This window comes from Dasypus novemcinctus, chromosome 1, assembly GCF_030445035.2.
Source record: "Dasypus novemcinctus isolate mDasNov1 chromosome 1, mDasNov1.1.hap2, whole genome shotgun sequence".
NCBI lineage: Eukaryota > Metazoa > Chordata > Mammalia > Cingulata > Dasypodidae > Dasypus > Dasypus novemcinctus.
Genome location: NC_080673.1, coordinates 131,462,573 through 131,488,827, shown reverse-complemented (window position 1 = coordinate 131,488,827; position 26,255 = coordinate 131,462,573). Strand labels below are relative to the sequence as shown.

At 36.6% G+C, this 26,255-nt stretch overlaps 1 protein-coding gene across 1 annotated transcript; it reads left to right on the top strand.

The window, feature by feature from the left end:
* Nucleotides 1–20,905, top strand: EREG (epiregulin). Its single transcript, XM_058296969.2, has 5 exons — nt 1–75; nt 13,287–13,373; nt 14,832–14,955; nt 15,614–15,763; nt 17,584–20,905. Exons 1-5 carry the CDS (start codon nt 27–29, stop codon nt 17,663–17,665), a joined length of 492 nt encoding a protein of 163 aa, XP_058152952.1. The 5' UTR covers nt 1–26; the 3' UTR covers nt 17,666–20,905.
* The last annotated feature ends 5,350 nt before the right edge of the window (nt 20,906–26,255 follow it).

Below are 26,255 nucleotides of genomic sequence, written 5' to 3'. Positions count from 1 at the left end.
GGCTCCCAGCGCTCGCCGCCTAGAGGATGGAGACGCGCGCCGCGGCCGGCGTCCCCGCGCTGCTGCTCTGCCTGGGTAAGTCCCTGCCCGCGCCTGCCCGCAGCCCCGGCCCCATTTTCCGCGACTCCAGGAGACAAAGAAAGCCATGAGCATTTAGGGAAAAGTCGTGAGTTTTCCACAAAACTAAAGAGTGCTCCATTTAAAATGTCTTTATGTGAGTCTGTCTTTGCCCTATGAAGGGGTTCGTAGTGTTGGTAATCAGGAGTCAGAGTTTATAAATGTCTTTCATTTATGACAGGAATTAATGGCATATATGTTATGAATGAGTTAATATATTTCCTTATTAGGTAAATTTAAAAGTCAAATGCGTTTATTTTTTTCTTTGAAACTTTGCTAGTCCTAGAAATGCAAAGGCCTGCGAGGCACTGGTAAAATGTCATATTTTGTTCTTTCTCATTGGGAAGCAGGCGGATAGAGGCTAGACAATTTGGAATGAAATGCGTTTCCTCTCCTTTGTTGTACCCAGTTTTCTAAAATCAAGTCTGGTTAAGTTTCCTGGGGGAGGGGTGTGGGAGAGAGAGGCATTGGCGCGCGCCTGTGCCAGCTTTGCTGGAGATCCGGACTGCGACAGAATTAAACGCTGCTCGAGGTACTTGGAGCCAGAGGGACCTGCACAGGTCCCCACGCTTCCCGCCGCTATTGGCCCGGCCCACTACACTTGACACCTATCTTTTCCCCCTTAGCCTGGCTCGGGGAGGCTAGTACCTAGTTTTGCACTTCCCGCTGCTTGTTGCTCTCCATAGCCTCATGAGTGCATTTCAATCCCTATCTTCCTCTTTAAAATGATTTTGTTCTTGTGGACAGGAGAAAAAAGCCTTATTTATCCTTTCTGGTCAAAAAAAAAAAAATCACTTCTCCCTAATTCCTTAAACTTAACATTTGGACCTGTATATGAACAGTTTAATAAGGAAATAAAAGTTACCCACCAGTTTCACATTCTTTCTGTGGTTGCAATGAACCAAATTCCCCTAACATACTAACTCTACCTGTCAGTATGTGACAGTTAATTTATTATTTTTACACTTTATCTCAGGGGTTGAGACCTAAGGAAATGCTACTATGCATAGTTGGAAGTTACCCAGAGCCTGAGTGCAGAAACAATTGGAAATTGCACCTGAAGTTTCTACCAAAAAGGGAGCTAAGAATGACTTGCTGTAAGATTCGCAGTAAATAAAGTGGTTTTTGCTGTCTTTGTTTTGAAACCCCTGTTGAAGAAAAAAATATTAGAAAGTTCACAGTCTCCCTAAAGTTAGAAATTAACCCAGAGGTCAGAAAGGCTTAGCATTCCCTTCCCCCCCCCCCCCCCCCCAAGGTTGCCTCTAAACAATGTGTCTGTTCTGGGCAACTTATTGAATATTCTAATGTAAGACAGCAAGTGCGTATGAATAACCTGGTTACTACTTATTGTGGTACTGCCTAGTGTGTGTGTGTTTTTGTTGTCATGAAAGTGCTTAACTCCTTTATTGCATTACTTAATTATAGTTCACCTGTTTCATCAGCTGCCAAGCCCATTTCCAAATGAGCTAGGTCAGTTTCTGTTTTCCCAGTTTGTTTAGATATTTCTCTGCCACAAGGAAAGTTCCTGTTTGAAATTCTGCATCATATCTCCATGCTCTATTCAGATATGCAGGTACAAGGTCTTATTCCAAAGCACATGGAAAAAAGGCAAGGACACCTGTTTTTTTTGTTTTTTTTTTTCTGAAATTGCCTCCCCCTCCCCACCCAAACAAAAGAATACTACGATATACTTTTCCCAAATATAGACCTTCAGAAGAAGAAGGCATTTATTTTAGCTTTCATCAAACATTTTATTATTTTTCGCCAGGTAGCTTTTTACTGGAATTCTTATGTATTTGTAATTGTGGAAAAATATAGATCCTTCAGTTTATCCCTAGACCCCAACACCTGCAGATTTAAATTGCCACACACCCACTCAAAGTCATCTGGTTACTTTTAAATTTTATATGTTTGATATTAAGATTTTGCTTTATGAATTAGGAAACTATGACCCAAGGTCATATAGAAAAGCCACGCCATGCTGAAGTTCACACCTGGGTTTGCCAGCAGTTTTGTTTTAGTCTACTGAGCACTAAGTAAAAGCGCTGAGATATTCCAAAGCAGAAATACATTCTAAATAGCCAACAATTTTAGAGCTGAGTTATTTCTAATCTTGTGATTATTCCAGAAAGAAGAGGAGACATTTTTACCTTGAGTTCTGCAGTTATGTTTAGGGCTCTCAGTCTGAAATCAAATATTTTCAGTGATACCCAGAAATAATAGAGAGAATCCAAACATGTTTCTGAGCATGTTCCTGAATGTCTTCTCCAAGACAAATTAGCCCTACTTAATTGCACGCAGAGAGAGAATTGAGCAGAGTAAACATTCTTGCTTGAAAATATGAGAAGCCTTATCTCTTTGAGACATGGGCTTGCCTTAAATCTTCTTTGTTGATTTTGACAGTTTATGAGCTACCTGAGTCTTGGCACAAGCTAAGAATGACACATTTAAGGCAGAAACCATAATGACAGGCCTCTGCTGTCTGATTTTCACCCAAGCACCCTAGCAGCCTTCCTCACTGGCTTGCCTTGTAAGGAGGGTGTCTGGTTCAGCACTGGGATGGAAATCCAAGAGGCAGGAAGGAAACTAACAGTTACCAAATACCTACTGTGTGCCACCCCTGTTGTGTGTTGGGCGCTTTACATCCATCATCTCATTTACTCCTTAAGAAAACTGTAGGAGTTAGGTATGACTAGCCCTCTTGGACAAATGAAGAAACTGAGATTCGGTGAAGTCAAATACCTTACGAGAACTTAAAGACTGTAAACAGCAAGGTCATACTGTAAGAGTGTGTCCAGGGCCAGAGGGTCTCAGGATCATCAGGAACATAATAAAATTAACAGATTCTAATAGGGAAATTCCAGACTAGTGGGGCTGCCCCAGGGCTTAGAACCTGTCATGGAGAATCACCTGTGCGTAAATGTGCTTTCGGACTCCTTGATGGTATCACTCAAACTAGACATAGAAAACTTTGAGGCTATTTTCCTAATCTATGCTAAAATACATTGTTTATATGTAATTTACATTTATCATTTTTAATCAACATAGTTCTCTGGATATGATTTTTAATCTAAAGTAGTGATTGACTTTGTTGATTGAAGCCTTTTTTCTGTATTTTCTGAGATGCATGTTAAGTAAAACAATCAAGGAGGATATATCAGTTTGTACACTGTATCCTTTTATATTATTGTGAATTGAATATAACACCTGTAAGGGACCAAGTTAGAATCTGCAGCCCATCCCCATTAACAGTGAGGAAATAGGCACATTTCTTTGCCTAAAAAAAGAACACAAATACTCATATAATCATTTTGGCAAAATTTAATTTGAATGTTTTCTGTCCTTTTTTACACAATGCACAAGAATCTCCCATTTCCTGGTTAATGGCCACCCAAGGGATGCAAATATCAAGTAAGAAACCTTCTTAAAAGACTGTCAGTGAAGGTCTGGTTTCCCCATCTATGGATTGTCACTGGAATATAGGTCTATGCAAATCACGTAATTAATGTGGAGGTAACTGCTGTTGGGAACATTCCTTTGGAAGACAATGGCAAGTCTCCCCAAAGCTGTAATAAGAGAGATCCTCAGGGAGGAGCCATCTGACAGCCCTAGCCTTGGTATGGCAATTCTGGAACCTTTGAAAGAGGAAGTAATGCAACAGACTCAGTGTCCTCTGGCAGTTTATGCAAGACTAAGGTGTCTGGTTACACAGCAAATAAATATTCAGTGACATTGTAGGTTAAAGTAATGGTTTAATTAACCAGGATTCTATTTATAATACAGGGAATGATAGATGATAATTGTCTAGAGAAAAATGTTAACCCTTAATTTCCTGGGGCAAAAGTCTTCAATTTTAATTTTGAGACTTGAAAATGAGATAAATACATATCTTTATGGAAATAAATCCTCAGGATGGCAGAAAAGTCTCTCTCTATATATAGATATATATAGTATAACTTTATAGGTATTATTGTATAGTTATTGAATTAAGAGTTATAGATCTTACATACGTATAGATTTCACATCCCATTTCTTCAGAAAAAAATATTTCCCTCTGAGCCTCAGTTTTCTCATCAGTAAAATGGAGATAATGTCATCACTCTTATCAGGTTACTGTATATGGATTTGATGGATATGATGATATTAGAATATAATAGAAAGCACATTTAAAATTAGAGCTGTTATCATTTATCATCAAAGTGTTTTCTTACAAAAAGCCTCATTTGAACCTTTCAATAACCCCATTTTTTGGCTAGGAAAGTTATTAGTAGTCCCATTTTGAAAATGAATCAGAGAGAAATGGGCTACCCAGTATGTAAGGCTCCATATTTGAACATGCTGTACCCCCTATGATAGACACCCACAGCTCAGTTCTCACATCTGGTGAAACTTGTATTCAAACTTTACAACTGAAGAAAAGTGTCACTTGCTTAGGCAAGCCTTCTCTGGTAAGACCCTCCACCTTTATTTCACCACTCAAAAGGATGTCCCCTCCCAACCTAGCCCCTGTGTCCCCATTTCATCACTCTCATTCTGTGTTTAAAGCTGTCTGTCCTTACTGGAACTTTACTCATCATTTATCATTTGTATTGTGATGGGTTTAGAGTAAGCACTCAGTCAAGGTTTGCCAGAGGGATGTTTTAGTTTGATAGTCTATTCAGAGTTATCACACTATGGCTTCTTTCAGTCAGCTGTTGTTTGAAACTTTGCTTGAAAAGCAAAATATTTTGAGACTAAACAATATCTTTGAAAATTTAATTCTGTTGTTTCTGATAAGTTTAATAATTTATGCACTCTTTCTGCCTTTCTATCTCTTAATAGAATCTGTAGTCACTGACAGTACGCCTACTAAAATTTCAGTATATCTGCACTGTGTGTGTGTAAGAAAGAGAAACAGAGAGGAATCACCCGGGAGTGATATGACTGAATGATACACAGCCAGTGGGAGAAAAAGAAGCAGTGTTTTAGAAATGAAAGAACCTTGGAGTAATCTCATTAAAACTCAATCTACCCCTCCATACCACACCTACCACCAGACACTGTTTTCAGAGTTAAGAGAACTCAGTTTCAGGGGGATAAACTTGGTATCTGAGCTAAACAGGATCCCATAATACGTTAGTCTAATGCAGGGTTTCTCAAACTCAGCCCTACTGACATTACAGACTAAATAAATCTTTGCCGGGGGTGGGGGTGGGGGCTGCATTTAGCGTTGGGATGTATGGGCACAACACTGATCTTTATACACTAGGTGTCATAGGTGTCAGTAGCATGTGCCCGCGCCCCTCCCCCCCAACAATTGTGACAACCAAAAATGTCCCCAGGCATTGCCAAATGTCCCTGGATGGCAAAATTGCCTCTGGTTGAGAACACTTGGCCTAATGTATTTTCCATTTTTATTACACATTGCCCCTCATTAATTCACAGTTTGGATAGTTGTTTGAGTCGCCAACCAAATAAAATGAATATTAACAAATGGCCCAATGCAAATATAAAGCTTAGAGTATTTTATTGCTGCTTTTAGTACCACTTGCATTTCATAATAATTGTGAATAACTTTTTCTGGTTAATTTCCCCGTACTTTTTCCAATCCTTTAAAAACTCTGCTCTCTCAGCAACCACTGAAACTTCTTTGTTCCCCCAATTCATTTTTCTCTTTCCTGGGCTGTTTCTGTCCACTCCCTACTACCTATTTCTCAAAGTTCCATTATTTTCCATACTATTTCCCTTGGAATATCTGATTGACTTCCATGTCTTTAAAGGTCCTATGTCCTGATAATGACTTTTAGAGAGACTTCATCATCGACTCCATTCTTATTCTTTCACTCTAAGATCTGTATTCCCAACTGCTTCACGGATATAAATAGATGGTATTTGAGCTTCAGACTCAAATTAATTTACTCATTATTTCCTTCTTTAATACTAATAGCGACAAAAACCATGACAAACCTGCTGTCATGTCTGTTTCCTATTCTTTTTTAATATATTTTTAAATTTATTTTTAAAAGATACGTAGATTACATTAAATGTTACATAAAAAAAATATAGAGGATTCCTATATGCCCCACTCCCCATACCTCCCACTTTTCCCACATTAACAACGTCTTTCATTAGTGTGGTACCTTCATCGCAATTGATGAGCATGTTTCGGAGCACTGGCTCCAACTTCCTTGGTGTTTTCTGGCCAGAATCTTAGTATTACTGGCCTTTCCTTACCACCCCCAAGTGTCAAATCCCATTAATTTTATGTTGAGCTGGAACATGCCTTATTCACCGGTTTTCCTTTCAGCAATGTTCGATATCTTGAATATAGAAAAATATCAAAATATATTTATTGAATAAATAACATTTAAGACACAGAGCTACCAAAAGTATTGCCTAAGCTGCCCTCCTCCTACTTTTCTGTTTATTAGGCATAGCTAATGCCTTCCTACCCTACTATTATACTGTAGATGCATCTGTGCCTCTCACTGAAGTTCTGAAGTTAAGGTCTTGAATGTTGACCAATAATACATTTTCACAAAATAAAATTCCTTGGCTGCTTACCATGCACTAACTGCATTATGTAGGTTCCCTGAATGAAAGTAATTAGCTTTGAAACTTTAAAAATTATCTTTTGTACACTTATTTCCTCCTTTGTTTTAAATTCATGTGTGTGTGTGTGCGTGCGCTCACTGCTTAAAAGTATCCTTTTGCAAACTCATATTAGTCAATCTGCTTCTATCAAGGAAGTGTGGTAGTCAATACGCTTCTGAAAGTGCCACTAAGTAATCAAAGTTCCATCCTTAATATATAAAGAAAAGAAGGCAAATGGCAAGCACTTATCATCCACACTATTTCCCTCAGGAAATTTGACTTTTGAAGCAATAATATAGTAATTTAAATTTCTGAATTGGATATATAGAGTTTAGGTGTTAGAAGCAAGATGCAAAGGAATGAAGAGAGTCAAGGTTAAAAACCCCTCCAGTATAAGATTTTTAACAAGCAAAATAATTCCTTCCATTTGCCCTTTAATGTCTATGTCCCCTTTCAGCCTGAAGCAGTCAGAGTGACATCATCCTAAATCCCTCAAGATTGAGGAATGAATTTCATAAGGGGCGAGTGTAACCGTGGATCAACTTAGATTTATTGATATTGTAGTTATTATCTTGTGTTAACAGAAAAACTTGTAACATTGATATAAGGATAGTGGTTACCAGGGGTTCAGAAGTAAGGGAGAGGGATGAACGGGTGGAGCACAGGATATATTTGGGGCAGTGAGATTCTTTTCTGTTTGATACTGCAATGATGGAGGTACAACATTACACCTTTGTCAAAACCTGTGAAACTACAGCACTACATGTAAACCATAACATAAACTATAGACTTTGGCTAGTAGCAGTGCTTCAATATTGGTTCATCAGCTGTACAAATGTACCACATTAATATAAAGGTCAGTATTAGGGAAAACTATGCATGGGGGTGTCTGTGGGGAAGGTTATATAGGAATTCCTTATTCTTTAGTGTAATTTTTCTGTAAAGGTAAATCTAAAACTTCTCTAAAAATAACTTTAAAAAATGTTTCCAATAGAACATTTGAAATAATGCTCTAGGGGTGAGTGTGTGACTTTTAGGTACAAGCCCTATCTCTAGAGCAAGAGCTCTAAGAAGTCACAAAATTCCGAAATCCCAGGATTAGTATGACTTGTACCTTTTACACAAGAATGGTGTGCCTCGCCTCCTGCCTTATGGAAGCACTTCTGTTAGGAACAGGATTTATAACTTTAAATCAATTTTTAGTGTAAAATGGTACCTTCATATTTTGACTCATTGATTCTTCATGTGACTAGCTTTAAAGTCATATTGTATGACTAAAATATATGAGGACTTTGAAATATGATTTATATAAGTTACTGGCAAAACTGAAGAGGATAATTTAATCCCTATGAATGGAAAAAACTTGACATATTAAATTTTTTCTTGCTATTTGATATTTTAAACTCAAAATTAAAAGACTATTTATGAACTTTTATTAGGTCAACCTTTGGTTCCATGCTGTTTTATTTCAAATAGTTATGATTGGTTTTTGTGTTTTCCTTTTGACAGAGCTTAGTTGTAAGGTTGACATTGAAGAATTGTAGGAAGAGAAGGATTATTGGTAGAAGACAAAGCTTTTATCTATACATTTGTATTTTTTTTCTCAGAAAAGTAGACTGTTCTACAAAGCACTGACTAGTGATTTTCAGTACCTGATATGATAAGGAAGTTACAGTTATTTTAACCAAGGTGAGACAAGATCTTACCTAATAGTGAAATTTAATTTAAAACAAAAAGATACCGGAAAAGGTAGAAGCACTTTCCCTTCTTGAAAGTACACAAGACCTAACAAGCCTACTATGTTACAGACAAATCCTTAAATTACACACTGTCATGGAAGAAGGTAGAAAACTAACAGTTCGTGAGTAGGCTGGCATGTGACCACAGCAAAAATGTGAATAAAGCGGATTTTGCTACCTGTTCAGGCTGGGTAAATACTATGATTCATTGTGAGTTTGCTGTTCTGGTCTAAATATTTTAGAAGGTCTAACTGGGAAAAAGTGATGCATTCCTTTTGTTCTGTAATCACTCTCATTTTATTTTAGGTCATTTTTATTTGCTTGATAGTCTTTCAGGAGAGGCATTTTACCACCTAAGAGTTACAGTTGATGTTGCTGACGAGGCTTACTCAGCCAGCCACTGAATCCCAGCCTCCTCTGTATCAGCTTCCTTCGAGATGAGCCCCTAAGAGCAGCCATTAGGAAGCAAGATCAAAAGAAATCATGTACAATAAGACTTTTTCCTACATCTGGCATTCCACCTGACTATTGGGCAAACACTTCTTAGTGCCTCAAGGGCCACACCATTTAGTGCTTCCCCCATTCCGGTGATGGTACACAACCTCTCCCACACCCGGCCCCAACATTGTGTAAGGGCATAGGCTCGGCCCTGACTCATAGGGAAGAGGTGGTTTGTATCCTGTGAGTCACTGGCACCACTTCCTGCTGGCACATTTGAGATTTCACTGACACACAACCTCTGAAAGGTGAAGGTACAGAGATGCATAGGTGAGCTTCACATTCCCAAAACCCATGTGGAAATGTGACAGAAACAGTGGTCTCTAAAGGGATTTTGATTTTTCATAGCAGCTTTGGAATAGATGTTTTAACTGCCAGTTTTCAGTTCACAAATCATCTACCCTCTGTCACCTTGTATCTTAGTTACAATTGTGGCACTTGCCTCCAGACCTGTTTTTTTGATGCACTGACACTACCAAAATCTTTAGCATCATAGTGAATTATCATCACAGCCGGCATCCTTGGTTAAGGACCAAAAGTGCCAATATAATGTCTGTAATTGAATCATGGAGAAATTGAAATGTTCAAATGATATTAAAGGCAAGAAAAAAAGAAAAAAAGACAAATAAAGAGTAAGGAAATGTATGGATATGATTTTTAAAATAATTATTCTTTTTTATTTATTAATTTATTTTTTATTTATTTCTCTCCCTTCCCCCTCCCCCCCACCTCCCAGTTGTCCGCTCTCTGTCCATTCTCTGAGTGCTCCTCTGCCACCGCTTCTATCCTTATCAGCATACCGGGAATCTGTGTCTCTTTTTGTTGAGTCATCTTGCTGTGTCAGCTCTCCATGTGTGCGGTACCATTCCTGGGCAGGCTGCACTTTCTTTAGTGCTGGGCGGCTCTCCTTACGGGGCGCACTCCTTGCACGTGGGGCTTCCCTATACGGGGGACAGCATTGCGTGGCAGGGCACTCCTTTCGCGCATCAGCACTGCGCGTGGGCCAGCTTCATACCGGTCAGGGAGGCCCGGGGTTGAACCGCGGACCTCCCATGTGGTAGGGGGACACCCTATCCATTGGGCCAAATCCGCTTTCCTAAAATAATTATTCTTAAGAATGAAAGGGTATGGGAAGTGGACTTGGCCCAGTGGTTAGGGTGTCCGCCTACCACATGGGAGGTCCAGGGCTCAAACCCCGGGCCTCCTTGACCTGTGTGGAGCTGGCCCACACGCAGTGCTGATGCGTGCAAGGAGTGTCGTGCCACGCAGGGGTGTCCCTGCGTAGAGGAGCCCCACGCACAAGGAGTGTGCCCCATAAGGAGAGCCGCCCAGCACCAAAGGAAGTGCAGCCTGCCCAGGAATGGTGCCGCACACACGGAGAGCTGACACAACAAGATGACACACCGAAAAGAAACACAGATTCCCGTGCTGCTGACAACTACAGAAGCAGAAAAAGAAGCTGCAGCAAATAGACACATAGACCAGACAACTGGGGGTGTGGGGGAGGAAGGGGAGAGAAATAAAAATAAATCTTTAAAAAAAAAGTGATAGGGTAATGGGTATCAGCATGCTTCGTGGGGAGAGTTGTTCGGTCTTCTGATCAACCCCACTTACTTTTCTACTCCAGTTTGCAAGGGCCCACCGCAGAAAGAAGTAAGACAAAGGAAAACTAGAGAACCAATTTTAAAACAGTAGAGCTGTGGCTATGGACACATGACTTAGAACTAATTTTGCTGTTTTTTCATTTGAGAGGAGCATTTAAAATTATTTATAATTTCATCTGTAAAACAGTCTGCTGTTGTACTAATGCAGCAAGTCTCACAGAAACCATCCTGAGTGATGGACTGTGTCCAAGGAAGTGTCACAGGTAAGGAAAGCCTGGTTTTCATAGAGGCACACCCTAGGCCGAACATTCTTTAATTAAGAAAGACAAATATGTCACCGGTGGCCTGAGCAATTGGAACAAAGTTTCCAGCTGAGGAAAAACTAGCAACCACTAAAAACCTTGAAGAAGAAGAAGAAAAACAAAACTTAGAAGAAATACCCCAAACCAATTAGGTGGATTCTATAATAATCACAGGTCACAATTGTAAGCAGTTCCAAACAGGAAAGGCTGGTCTCTGGTTTTTGGAAAGGACAGAGAAACTAGCTTCAAATGTGCATTTTTCCCAGCGGTCCTTTCCTAGTTGGGGAATTGGTTTTGTCTCCTTCAAAGTGTTCCTCATTTGAAGAAGCACGGAGGGATAGGAATATCGGAATACAAAACACATAGCTAGAAATCAGGTTTGTATTTGAAGAGACTATATAAGTTAAAGGGTTTAATTCTTTAGTAGTGAAAGTGCCTGGCAAAATTATATTGAGAATTAGAACAAAATTCACTCAGATAAGAATCTTGCTCATCCTCTCAAAAACTGTTTGGAACATAGTACTCTTTTAAAATTCTATTCAGCTGGCAGAGGAAATCCAGATTTTAACCATTTTTTGTCACTTATATTGTCTATAAGAGCAATTGAAGCAGCATTTATATTGTAGGAGAAACATGGAGTATGGAGGAGACAGCTTTAAACTTTTCCAAAAAAAAAAGTATTTTCAAATCATTGAAAATGATGTCAAAAGATAGATTCTTAACTTTTGTTTCCTTTGGTCATTATATGTGTGATTTGGGACAAAGCATTTAATTTAACTGCACTGAGGTGATTCTTTTTCACAGGGTTGCTCTAATTTTCAAATGTCAAGTTATAAAAACATAAACCATGATTCTGATGTGCCACTTGGTTTTTACTACCCAAAGAAAATACAATTTTCTTAGTAGATATAAGCTTTGTCTGATTGAGGAAAGATTGAAAAATCCCCATATCACATGAATTAAGTTATTCTTTAAAGTATCAAATTGCAAAAAGATTTGTAATCTTATTACAGACCAGTAGAGGGCACTGCCCACATACACTGTTAAAACTAGACGCTCAAAGTTGAAATATTGCACTCTTGAGTGTCAAAAAATATACTTCAGAAAAATACATTTTAAACATTTTCCCCAAAATTAAGGTACAAAACTCAAGACCCAGAGAAGTTTGTTAATTTTTCCAGCATCACGTAGCTTAAGTTATCTCACAGGATTGCCTTTCTACCGTACTTTACTGCTTTCCTATGGACTTAAATACTCTGCACCAGTGACAATGACCCTGGTTTGTTATACATAGTGTTCATTACACTCTACTATTGTGCACTTCCAAACTCTGCAATATAGTCCATTATCAGCAAACTATATGCCTTGGGAAAGTTACATAAACTCTTTATGCCTCCGTTTTCCCATATGTCTAGTGGAGATAATAATATGTTCTTCAAAGAATCATTGAGCATGAAATGAGATAATATGGATAAGGCAGAGAGAACTGTGGCTGGGAAAGTGTGTTCAAGAAATGTTAGTTGCTGCTAACTATACTAAAACTACCATCTTTAATAGTCTTTATGTAACAGCTACTCATATAGAATGAAAAGAGTGGTTGAAGTACAAATACCTGAGGCTTAAACAGAAAAATCTAAATGTTCTTAAGTAAACTTGCATGCAATTGAAAGGATTTTTTTTATCCTCTTTTCTATGCAATTCAGAAACTGCTTGAGTCATTCTGATGCCTCTTTTCAAACATTTATCATTTCATTGGAGACAAACCATGAAACACCTTGCTCAAACTCAGTGTACTGACAGAAACTGGATTCTAGGGGTCAGTGTGGTTCATCAAGCATGTGTGCTCTTTCCAATATTAGATAATATATATTATGGTTTTACTTAGATTACATTTTATTAAATAAAATAAATTCTAGCATGCAAAGGGTAACTGAGCGCTTACATCAACTAAAGTGAATGTTTCTTAGCTTGAGTTTCCTGGTTAGTTGTTACAATAAGTGAACCTGACTTTTATTTGAAGGCACCTTTTCTGATGGGTCTTGTCTTGATATATTGCTCTAAACACATTATTTGAAGGGAGTAAAAAGTGGAACTTTAATCCCTAAACTTCTTAGGAAATCAGACTTTAAAATCAGGTCTTCAAAAAGATTACTGTGAAATGTTTTGAGCAGGTCAAATCTGTAATTATAAATATAATGCCAAATCTTTTACTCTGGGATTGGGAGCTAACACAATTTATTTCCAATTATGCTTGTTTCTACTAATGATTTCCTTTTATGGTTTTGATGGATTAAATCCTTGAAATAACTAAAAGAACTCTGTAAATACTCTGTGGTACTCTGTAATCTATATAATACTCTAGGACTCTATAAGTACTACAGTTATATAGAAATCTGATAAAGGTTTCTTTCCCTGAAATTTTAATTATATATTTGGCTTTTCTTTATTAATAGGTTTCCATCTTATACATGGAATTCTAAGTACAACTGTGATCCCATCATGCATCCCAGGAGAATCTGATGATAACTGCACAGCTTTAGGTAAAGCCTACTTTATCAAAATTTCATTAAAAGATTACACATTTTTTAACAAAAAATTAAACTCTGAGACCAGAAATATGGGAAACACTGAAAAAGAGGAAATAGCTGCTGTAATAACAAAGGAATTTTTTTTTTCACCTGCTTATGAATTAGAGGGCTAGGAATATTATATAAAGGAAAAACTGGTGGAGAAGGGCCAGGCATTTTGTTATATACAAAGACTTGATCTTAAAGAGGTGAGGAATGAAGAAAATGAGATTGCCTTTGCCATTCACTGCACCCTTGCTGTGAAGCCATCGTTAGAGGTCACACTGATGGACTGGGTCCCAGACAAAACATAAAAATAAAAACTTTGCACATAGTAAATACTAATATATATATAGTAAGATGAACAAATTAAAATTTCTTTCCAGTCACAATGTTCATTTGGAAAACATTTGATGAGTGTTTAATACATGTCAAATATCATCTGTAGGCCCAAGGAATATAGAGCTAAGTAAGATATAGTCTTTTTTTTCCTTAGGGACTTTAGAGAACTCTGGATGTGGTCCAAGGGAGAGATGCTTTATATGCAGTATGAGCTATTCAGGGAAAGGTTATCCTGAGGAACCAGGATATTTCCCCTAACAACTTGGTGCTTCATCACTGGGTTCTTTGAAAGTTTTTTCTTCCTCCCCATCTTTTTTTTTCCCAACTGGTTATTTGAACAAGAATATTACAATCAAAATTATTTTTGGCTATTTTGTATGAACCGTCACATTTTAGTAACTAAAATATTAAAAAGTGAATTTTAGATGTAGGTTGATTATTTCTAATGAGACTTCCCATTTTTTTGCAGTTCTGTTTGCCTACCAGAGGCATTGCTAGCTTAGGGTCTGTCTCCTTTACATTCAGGTCTCATCATTACTGTGTTAGGAGGGCTTAACTTCGTTGTTGGTTTAAAAATTGAGGAATGCAAAACAAAACAAGGCTTATTGACTTAAAAACCCACCATAAAAATAAGCTCTCTTAAATTAACTAACAGTTTCAGGTTGCAATTGCTTTTGGAATTATTAGTTTAAGAATTATTTCGATGTTGGAAAAAATTGGATAACTTTTGTCTGGAAAAGTGAATAATACCTACTGTGGAAGGTAATTTTTGTGCGTGTGTGAAAACTTACGTTTCTATCCTTAAAGGTTGTCTTTTGAAAATTAAATTCTCAGGTTTAGTTTTTTTGTGTGTGTTTGTGTGTGTGTGTGTTTTTTTTAATCCCACTGGATATTTTCCTTTTGGTTCAGATGTTTGTTTATTGGTCTAGGGAGTATGATCACTAAAGTTACTTCCTACTTCTGAAAATTCTCATCTGATTGGCCATTTGATCTGTTTTTTGAAATAGTTCTTAGGGTACTGTTATGAAAGGATGATTAATACTTCAAAGAAGGCAACAGAATATATTCAACTTTCCATTCCCTTCACAGTTCAGACAGAAGACAATCCACGTGTTGCTCAAGTGTCAATAACAAAGTGTGGCTCTGACATGAATGGATACTGTTTGCATGGACAGTGCATCTACCTCGTGGACATGAATGAAAATTACTGCAGGTAAAATGCTAAGAAAAAAGAAAACAAACAAACTTCAAAAAAGAAACCGTTTACTTTCAACTACATAGCTCCCACTCTCTTTGTTTTTTGAAGTTACCCTATATTTCCATGGGCTATTAGAATGCAGTCTGTATATACTGTTAGAAACTTTGTCAACTGGATTTTTAAAATTAGTACAGATTTAAAATTAGCATATTATATAATCAAAGCATATATTAATTTTCAAGTTGTAGGGAAACTTCAGGGGTGCAGAACGGGGAGGGCTTCAAATGGCTCCCTTCACACCGCCATGATAGCAGCTCCACTCTGATCTCTTCCTTGGACTTCTATATAATTTTTTTTAAAGAATTGATTTCCCTGATTTAGAGAAAAATTACCCCAAATCTATACAATTTACAAAACACCATCCTGGATTGTCAGCCCACCTTGGTAGCTGAAGCAGGATGTCTTTTTAATACCACAATTGAACCTGAGTACTGTCATGAGTTCTTTTATCAATGTTGGCCCAACTCTAAGGTCAATCTTTGAATTCATCCATACAACCTTTGGCAAACCTTGTTGATTTCTTGCATTGCAATGTGAAATTAGTTCTCACAAATTAATCCATAACCATGATATTTTCCTAAATAATTGATTTTGCTCTTGAATTTTCCTTTAGGTGTGAAGTGGGTTATACTGGTGTACGATGTGAACACTTCTTTTTGACAGTCCACCAGCCCTTGAGCAAAGAATATGTGGCTTTGACTGTGATTCTTGTTATCTTGTGCCTTGTCATAATTGCTGGTTCATTATACTATTTCTGCAGATGGTAAGCTAGTTTATTTTACAGTCTGCTTTTATAAATTGCTTGCATCTTTCAGGAAGCAGACCTTTAAATTGGGTACAAATGTAGATAAAATGTTACTTAGGGGGGTAAGATACTATCTTTATCATCTGCTCTGATGATATCTAAAGAAATATTTTAGAGTCAGACTACCTGGATTTGACTCTATTATTAGCTCTGTTACTTATTATCTGGGTGATTATGCAAGTCAAATTTCAGCCTCAATTCCTTCCTCTATAAAAACACATACAGAAATTCTTATCCTACATTAAAAATAGGGCTGTCTTTAGTATTAATGATGATAATATATGTGAAACTAAAACTATAAGGCTTGATACCAATGTTATAATTTTCCACCTACATTTAATTCATTGGGACCTAATTTTCTATAAACTAAAACATAGCCTTGTAAATTAATAACCCAAGAGGCTTAGGATCTTAAAATTTAAGACAGCCTAGTAAAATGTTTCCAGACAGTTCTAAAACTTAATACTAAAAAATAGTTCATAGATCCCTAAACAGTCATACCCCATCTTCACATGCAATATTATGAATATGCTGATAGTTGGAAAAAGAGAACGGACATTGAAACTACTGACAGTATATTAGACCATCCGTTTTTTAGGGCTAGGACCAGGATATGGGAACCGAGTGTGTGTGTTAGTAACAGTTGCTTTAAAATTATCTTCATGAAATCTTTCTTACTTTGAAACTTGTACATATTGTACAGTATAGTTGGAATGGATTTTTTTTGATGAAAGCAGAGCACTTCTATTTTTGAAGGTCTGAATGTATGCTGCTTTTATAATATTACATTTATTTTGTCCATGTTTGATTCTAAGTATTCATCAAATAATAATGCCTTCCTAATTGGGTGTAATCACAGAACAGGATATTACTGAAACCGAAATAAGCCTGAAAGACCTTTGACTTTATAGATGGGGAAACAGAGACCTAGAGAGCTAAATTGACATGGTTATATAGTTGACAAGTGGCAGAACCAAGTTAAGAACAAAGGTTTTCCAATCAAGTATTCTTCCACTAAGTATAGGCATTATACAGTCTCCTCAAGGCCACATGCCTCATCTCCTAAATAAGTTTTTTTAAAAAACACAGAATACTAGGAAGATAACTTAATAAATGAATGAATGGAGATTCTGAAGTTTGCTATATCTATGCTTAAATCCTAACTCTGAGACTTGGGCAGGTTACCCAGCCCATTTGTGCTTTATTTCTTCCTCTGTAAAGTGAGGTAATGGTAAATGTGAGGATAGAGTAAATAATGCATGTGTAGTATTTAGAGCATTGTCAGTTGTCTGATTAGTGCCTTACAACTTTTTTTTTTTTTTGGTGATATGAACATATCAATATGATGGGCAGAATAAAGTAATGTAGATGTTTCCTACTACATCCTTAGATAGTAGGGAAGGAAGGAAGGAAGGAAAAAGAGGTGAATAGAGTGGAGGAGAGGAGAGAAAAAAAGAGAGAGTAAAAAAAAGAAAAAAGAAAAACCCAGGTTAAAGGTAGTCACATGCCCCTCCTGGAAAGATGTATTATATACAGTCATTATTAGCCTTAAGCCTCTAAGAAGTCCTATAGTCAGGAAACTCTTTTAATTGTGTTTCACCATTTCCTCTCCAAATAATTTGACCATGGGTAATTACCCCTTACTCCCTCTTTTCACGTGTGTCATTTTGGAAAAACTCTGGTAATATATATTTTGAGTTCACGCTGATTTTTTTTTGTTAATGTAGTTTGTTTTTATTAACTATAGTGCTAACAGTTTCATTTCTTAATGCTTCCAGGTACAGAAACAGAAAAAGTAAAGAGCCAAAGAAGGAATATGAAAGAGTGGCCTCAGGGGCTCCAGCATTGCCACAAGTCTGACTCATGCCATCAAGCTTATAGGCAGGGGTGCACAGCATGCCTGGTTAATGTTAATATTCTTATTTTATTAATATTATTTATGTTGGTCATGTCTTAGGTCAGCAATGGTGTATTTTTAATGTACTTGGAAAATATTTTTATTTTTGTTTTATTTTTGAGAAACTTTGTTAATGTATAATGTACACAAAATATTTAATATAGAAAGTCAATTGATATATTTTTAAGATATCATTTCCAGGGCTAAATGCCTAATAAAAAGCTTCAAAGATTATTCCTGTTGCACAGGAATGAGAAATGTCCAGTAGATTGCTTAAAAATGTCAAAAAATGACAGATATCTCAAAGCCTAAATATGTAGTAAAATCAATGTAATAAGTATACTTTTCCCTACTATTGAAACCAATGATAATTGGGTTGACCATATCATAGTTTGATATATGAGGTAGCCATATATTTGATATATTATGATGCCATGTATCAGAACCGTAATTCATTGGGAATTGGGGAAATGCAAAAACAGGACCTGTGCTGAATTCCACACACTTGAAATAAACCAAACCTGGGAAGGACATGCTCCATCCTCTCCAATCTCAAGCAATCATGTGATTTTTATCTGCCTAGAGGGGGTGTACAATTCCCCATTCCAGCCCACAACTCTTATGGATGCCCATTTAACAGATTCGCCTTAAGTAAAATGAATTAGAAAACTTGATTTTATATCATCTTTTCTGTAAATAGTGGGTATTTTATAGATCCACAATGTTCCCTTGTTTTGTATAGTGTAACATTTATGTGCGGTAACTTGTTCACCAATTAGGGGGAAAAATCCACACTTAAATCCCCAAATTTGTGCTTCTTTTTAGAGTATTTATTTTCACAGAAACTTGACTGAAGAATTCTAAGATTAAATCATAATCTAAAATTTGATGGACTAATCATTAGTTTTAAAAATAATGTAGGGCATATTAGCTAGGAATAGAAATCCAGTTATTTCATTTTCTGTGCAAGAGTTTTAACTTAAAATCAACTCAATAAGTAACTTCTTTAAGATTTTAAAATTATATTGAAAATTATATCCTGAAGCAGGGAGTAGGAAAAATAGGAAAAATAAATCATAATGTATTTTTCCAAATGAGCAAACTCATTTGGAAGCTTTTAAAATTTAGAAACTTAGCCATACTTCCTTATGGGGGTTGCCATGAAACCAGGGGCTTCTCTTTCATCACTTGTTTATTTTTTTGGAAAAGACTAAGATTTCTTCTGTGATTTGAACCCATAGGTCTCAGTGCATTAACAAGAATACTTTGGTCAACTGCTGAGCTCATGCTAGGCTCCTCTTTGAATGCCAGACCTTTGGGTATTGTCTCCCTGGCTCACATACCAGGTCAGGGAGGTCCTGCTCTTTCTCCACCTTTTTTTCCTGGTATGAGTTAGGGCTGACCTCTGAAGTGGCAGGTGGCAGGACTTGCATATGTATGTGTGTATCCTGGTGCACATAACTCATCCAGTGTCCTGGATGTGGTTCTTTACTAAGAGAGAAACAAAAGAATCATGCACATGCACATATGCACACACACCTGTTGAGCTCCGTCGATCATAGAATTACAATTATTTTTTTGCTCTGTCAAACAGTTTATAAAATAAAACTTAGAAGCAAGATAAAGAGAAATGAAAGTCAGTGATATCTAAAAGGATATTGCCATATACCATTTAATACTACTGAAGTCAAATGTATTGTTTTAGAACACATTTTAAATCCTACACAGACATATTGATCACCCACTGTATGTAAAGGAAGTCTTCCTATCTTGTGACCTTAAGTGTTTGAAAGAAAACTTCTTTAACCAAGAACTCAGAGGCAATACATTTATTTTTTTAAAGGAGAGTCATATCGGTTCATCTTTAGTATTTCAATTCATATTACATCGCTAAATGCAAATAGTCTTGGCTGGTTTTGATCTTTATTTAAGAAGGCTTTAAAAATCTAAGAGTTAAATCCTTATTTGTAAATAGATATTAAATAACAAAAAGAATTGACTAAGAATGTTTTTTATGAGTAAAAATAAATAGAAATAGTTGTTTTAATGGGAATGATGCTTAGCAAACATAAAAAAAAAAAGATTGCTACCAGTTTATGTTACCTACAAATAATGGAAAGATTTTGGCTTATATTTAGCCCAACTTCTTCATTTTACAGATTTCTTACCATACATACACACGCGCACACACATATTTCTAGAAACGGTTATGTCTGTCCAACAAAAGCAAATGGAAAAGCATAAATATGTAATTTCTGTTTTCCTACCAATGCCATACAGTAACCCATCTGACACATTGTATAACCAAGGATATAAGTTCTATGATTGTTACCAAAGGTTTAACCTTAAAATTCAGACTCTATATATATGAATTTATAATACAATAGAACTCAACTCTTCTCCTAGACATTCTTTTGCTCTTATCCCCTTCCCTCTGCCAAGAGTCAAAGCAATGGGAGAAAGGAAATGTGATACATAAGATGTGTTAACTTAGGTTTTTATTTTTAAGTTCTCCAGAAGAGAACTAGCTAAATTCAACTGCCATCAGGTGTCAAATCAGGTTTTTTCCAACTACAAATACATGATGCTAGGGTCTAAGTTCTCTCGAATTCAATAGTGCAGTTTTTAAACTCAAATATGATCCGTTATGTTGTTTTTGTTCCAATGTCCTCTCTGTATACTTTTAGATAAAAAAGTTTTTCATTCATTACCCAGTATTTTCGGACAATTTCTCATATTTTTATGGGAAAAGGAAGGGTAGCAACTTGTATAAATAGTATGTCTGGAGTACACTTTAATGTTTCAACTAAATGTTAATTTTATCTAAACAAATGTTATTCAAATTGGATGATGCTAAATGTAAGATAGTGTACTTTTCTCTTTGCTTTTTTGCACTCTGTAATTGCACTTTTAATGTTTGAAGAGCCATTGTGGTATACTGTTTATATTAAAGATGCTATGGAACATAAAGTTGTATTGTATTGAACATAAAGTAACTATTTGATTATGAATTTTATCAGAATACTGAATTGTATCAATTTGTTTATGTTCATATCAGCTTTGATAATTGTGTACCTTAAGATATTGAAGGAGAATATAGATAATTTACAATTTTTATTTATTTTTGTTGGGAACTGAAAAAAAAACAAATGAAAAATAAAAATGGATTAAACACCATGCATGAAAGAATCTGCGTCAATAAATACAGTCTCCTAATTTTTCTGCTGTTTCATATTACATTCAAAGAATTAAAAGCAATGGTACAATGTGTTTAGATGTAAAAACAAAATGGTCCAAGGCATTTATAGCAGACGACCTTGGTTTCTCTGAACGTTTATCACAGTAATAGTTTCTTTGGTACCCTGCTTCTTTAACATGGAGAATACATGATCAATTGTCAACTCCTTGGATCCTTTCATAAGCCTATGGTTTGGGCAGGCAGGCATGGCTATGACCATTTTGCAGGGAGGTAAAGTAATTTTTTCAGGGTGAGCCTGGAAGTAAAGGGTGGAGCTGGCATGAGAAATTAAATCTTCTGACTCTCAAGTCTACTTCAGTTCTGGCCATGTCAGAGCCACCATGAGTAGTTAGCCAAAGGTTGAGTTTGGAGTTCCTTGGGAAAAATATAAATTCTTGTAAAAAGAAATCCTCAGGATCTCACAGAAGCATCAGACTGGATAGTTCAAAGCCTGAATACCCAGAGGGTTAAAGAAAAGAGCTAGAATCGCTTCCTTCTCTCAGCTTCCATGATACCACGCTTCTCTGGCTTTCCACCTACTCCTCAGGCTGTATTGCAGGCTATTCCTCAATATTACCCCGTCCACCACCACTGATCTGTAAATGCTGGAGTGCCCAGAACTCAATCTTTGAAATTTTCTGTAGTTATACCACAACTATGTTTATTTTATACAGTCTCATGTCTTTAATTGCCATCTCTCCACTGATTACTCCCAGCCTAGGTATTTCTCCTGGAGTCTAAATGTTCATATCCAATTATTAACCTAAGATTCTACTTGGATATCTATTAGACATCCAAAAATAACATTCAATAACTGATATCTCTTTAAAATAGTCCTCCTGCAATTGTTCCCCATCTGAATTAAATTAATCTCTGTCCTTTTATTATTGTATCATGGGTCAAAAACTATTGTCACCTGGGAAGTGCCAAATGTTAATCTTCAAGTGATTCCTCAAGGATTACCCTAAATTTGTTTTACAATAATGGCGGAATTGGTCATTTTGAAGAGATTACACAGGCAAAAGATTTCCAAAGACTAGAGATAGAACATCACAATTTTCAAAATGAGAAAATAATAGGTACTTAATTTGACTTTGAGCAATTCTGGAATATACTTCCCCCCAAATTCACACAAGCCATTATAAAACATAAATGCCGTTCATTAGGTCCCAACATAGATTCATTAAAAAAGAGATAAAATATTTATCTCTTAAATATCCTGACTGGTCACCAGCTAAAGGAAATTATCCATCATGGAAAACAAAAGTAGATACTCCATTGTTTATCTGAATTTCAGAGAGAGATTTGGGAAAAGTCTTCCACAGATTTCATATGAACCAGCAGTGCAATGTACCTATTAAGAAAATAAAATAAGGGGAATTGGATGTGGCTCAACCAATTGGGCTCCCTTCTACCATATAGGATGCCCAGGGCCTCCTGGTGAGGGCAAGCTGGCCCATTAGGTGAGCTGGCCCATGCAGAGTTCTGGCCCATGCAGGAATGTCACCCTTCGCAAGAGTGTCTCTGCCTGGGAATGCCACCCAGCATGGGAAGGCTGCCCTGTGCAGCAGGGCCAGCTGACTTAGAGAGCTGGCACAGCAAGGTGACACAACAAAAAACATTGAGAAGAGAAAATAAGATGTAGCAGAACAGGGGAGCTGAGGTGTCATAAGAGTGTAATCGCCTCTCTCCCAAACCAGAAGGTCCCAGGATCGGTTCCCAGAGTGACCTAAGGAGAATACAAGCAGACACAGAAGAACACACAGTGAATGGACACAGAGAGCAGACAACAGGGGGAATGAGGCAGGGCGGGGGGGAGGGGGAGAAATACATAAAATAAATCTTTAAAAAAAATAAGCACAATTTAGGTGGCATTTAATGAAGGTATTGTAAACAAATGGAGGTCATATGACTGGATGATACAAAAGTAATTCAAATAAGAGCTTGGATACATACTCAAGGGATATATATACACACACATATATATTGAATGTATTTATACATATATAATCTTTTAAATGATATATATCTTACAGATAAAAGCTTGGATTTTTCACAGTGGGGAGATAGGAAATATACATAAAAAATACAATCAGGGGTATGTGACCTTTTCAGTCAATCTATCAGAAGCGATCATTGGTTTTCTACTATTCTCCCAGTATTGTCTCTTCTGCTAAAGAGGGTAGCAGAATTGGCATCAAAGAAATATATTTCACTGTTCTGGCCCTCAAGTCACTGTCAGGAGCATAACATAATCTTTTAAAAATGTATAAAAAGCAATATTTATTGAAAGGGTTTTTTTAAATCTAGAAATATACAAAGGATAATGGAATATTCAAAATAAGTATAAAATATACTGGATATTGCAAGAAACTTAGGAGTCTAACGTATGGGGAACATTTAAAGAGCAATACACGGCTTTAGTAGTTAGATTTGATTTTTAAGAAACAGAAAATGACTCTGGCTTAACCAAAAAGGAATTTCTAGGAAGGCTATTAGTGGCTCAATAGAATCAAAGTAAAAGCCCAAGAACCAGGGCAGTTTTGGTAATTTAGGCAGCAGCAAGCTGCTTCTCGAAGGTTGAACTACTCCTTGGGCCCCTGTGTTATAAGAAGTCAGCATCTGATTGCCTTACTGGGGTCATGGGGCACCCCTTGGCCACAGGAGGGCAGATATTTTAGTTGTGAGAGCACTAGGTTTGTATCTAATAGGCAAAATGGGTTCCCCAAAGAAAAAACAGGGTGTTATTACCAGAGGAAGAAAGAATGACTTCTTCCATTCAACAAAAGTTCACCACATATATTAAACTATGATACAAACTAAAGGATTATAATAATTTAGAGAAAAGTGGTATCAATAGGAAAGTTTTTATTGATGAGGTAGAACTTTAACTGGATCTTACAAAATTGACATGACTTTGATAAGTAAAGGAGGGGTTTGAAAGACATTTCAAATGGAAGAAAAATCAGCAAAATCCATTAGGAAATAGAGACAAACACAGCATGTTTACCATATGTCAAGGAGACCTTCTTGACAATAGCAAAAGATCTATATTTGTGAATCATTAAGAATTTAGCTTGGGGAATCTTCAAAGCAATAAAAAGAAGATAAACTTTATATTAGTGGGCTATAGGAATCACGTAAAACTCTTGATCAGGAAAGTGACGTCATTAAATTGCTGTGATAGGTAGAACAATGACTTCCCAAAAATTATAGACATTGAGTTGAGGAGATTACCCTGAATTAGCTGGGTGGGCCCAAACTAATCACATGAGCCTTTAAAAGTGGGAAGTCTTTATAACTGTGATCCAAGAGATACAGCATGACAAGGACTCCTTTCATACTTGTTGGCTTTGAAGATGGAGGAAAGGAGCCCGCAACCAAGGAATGTAGGTGATCTCTGGAAGATGGAAAAGGCAAGAAAATGGATTCTTCCCTGTAGCATCCAGAAGGAACATAATCTTTCTTTTAGTCCAAAGCTGACACCTTGATTTGGGATCTTAGACGGGTTGGGATGAGAGATAATGAAGTAGGCAAAGTATAAAGGGACCTAAGATGGAGGCTTATATATTATTTACATTCCAAAATGATAAATATCAGTGACAGCTATCAAAATTCATATGGGAAATAAATCTGAGAGATGGATCTGCTGAGAAGTTTCCCATTTAGTAGTCATAAAGTATAAAAGCAGATTAGGGACATAGGACATATATTAATTTTATTATTTTGAGCATTTAAGTCAGTATTTCTATATAATTTATGTAAATAATAGAATGTTCTCAAGCAGATTACTTAAGCTGGGATATTGGATATATAAACCATTACCATCCATCTGTTCTGTTTTCTCAAGCTGTAATCTTAAAAAAAAAAGAACTTAAACATTTTTGAATTTGTATGTTCAAAAAATTGTCCTTTTAATGGACTCTGACCTAGTTTCTTAATTTTGCCAAGGTGGCTATAACAAATACTTGGCTTAAACAACAGGAATTTATTGTCCCAGTTTTTAAAGCAGAAGTCCAACGAGATGTATTGCAGGGTTAGCTTTCTCACAGAGTCTGTAGGGTTCCAGCAATCTTCCATCTTGTTGCAATCTTTTCTTGTATCTGTTGTTCTCATTTCTAATGACTTCTAGTTTCTAACAATTTCTGGCTTCTACTGATTGACTGTGTCCAAATTTCCTTAGTTTACCAGGACTCCAGTCATATGGATTAAGGCTCACCCCAATTCAATTTGGCTTCATCTAAATAGGGTATTTGAAGATCCTATTTACAAATGAGTCCACACCTTAACTATAATAACATCTTCTACTGCCCTATTTTCAACTCACAGTACTGGAGGATAGAATTTAAACATATCTTTATGAAGAACATGATTCAATTCCCAAAACCTACCGAATTGTATGGTAATAAATTGTCATTTTAAGCCATTAAGTTTGTAGTGATTTGTTTTACAAGTGATAGAAGGCTAATACAACTGGAGTTTTGGAAAGATTTGTAATAAGAGTGGTTGAGAAGACTGATAGAGAAAGAGGGTGGAGACAGAGACCAGGTAATGGAGTCTGATAATGATCTGGATGTAAACTGATCCAGGAGAAGAAAGTAGGAAATTTTAGATACATCAGAGAGAAGGATTAAAAAAGTATTTAGTGAATGGGTCTGAGAAATAACAGTAAGTAAAGATGAAGAGTATTCAATTTCAGAAAGGAAATGAATCTAGCTTAAATATGTTAAATCAAAGGTAGTACCAGCATATACATGTAGAAAGAGTACACTTGAGGTCTTTTGCAATACTTCAAAATTATATACAGCTTTGCAATTTACAGAATACTTTGGCATCTATTAACTCTTCAGTTAAATGCTGAACTCTCAATGAAGGCAAGGGAGAGATGAACAACTATTTCCTACATGGGAATTTGGCCTGAGAAAGGCTGTGGTTTTCCTCTGGCTCAAAAAGCAAGTAAGGGGCATGCCTCTATGGAATATGAATGTGTTCATGCGATCATCTGGTGTTATCTCAGTGCATGGAGACCCACCAGATAATCAACAAAATATTAAATTCCCATCCTGGAGTGTCCTGCTACATTCTCTAATGAAGTGGCAAGAATTTCTAGTGTACAAAGTTTGACACTAATAAAAGAATCTGCCAAGCTTTCGGTATTAAAGCTTGTACTTACAAACCGTTCATTCTTGTAAAATGGAAACTTAGCCTAATAATACCTATTGCCTAAGAGTTATCTGCTGAAAAGTTCCTTGTTGTTTATATAAGGTCTCTCTCTAAGCCAAACTCAGTAAATAAACTCACCATCTCCACCCCCC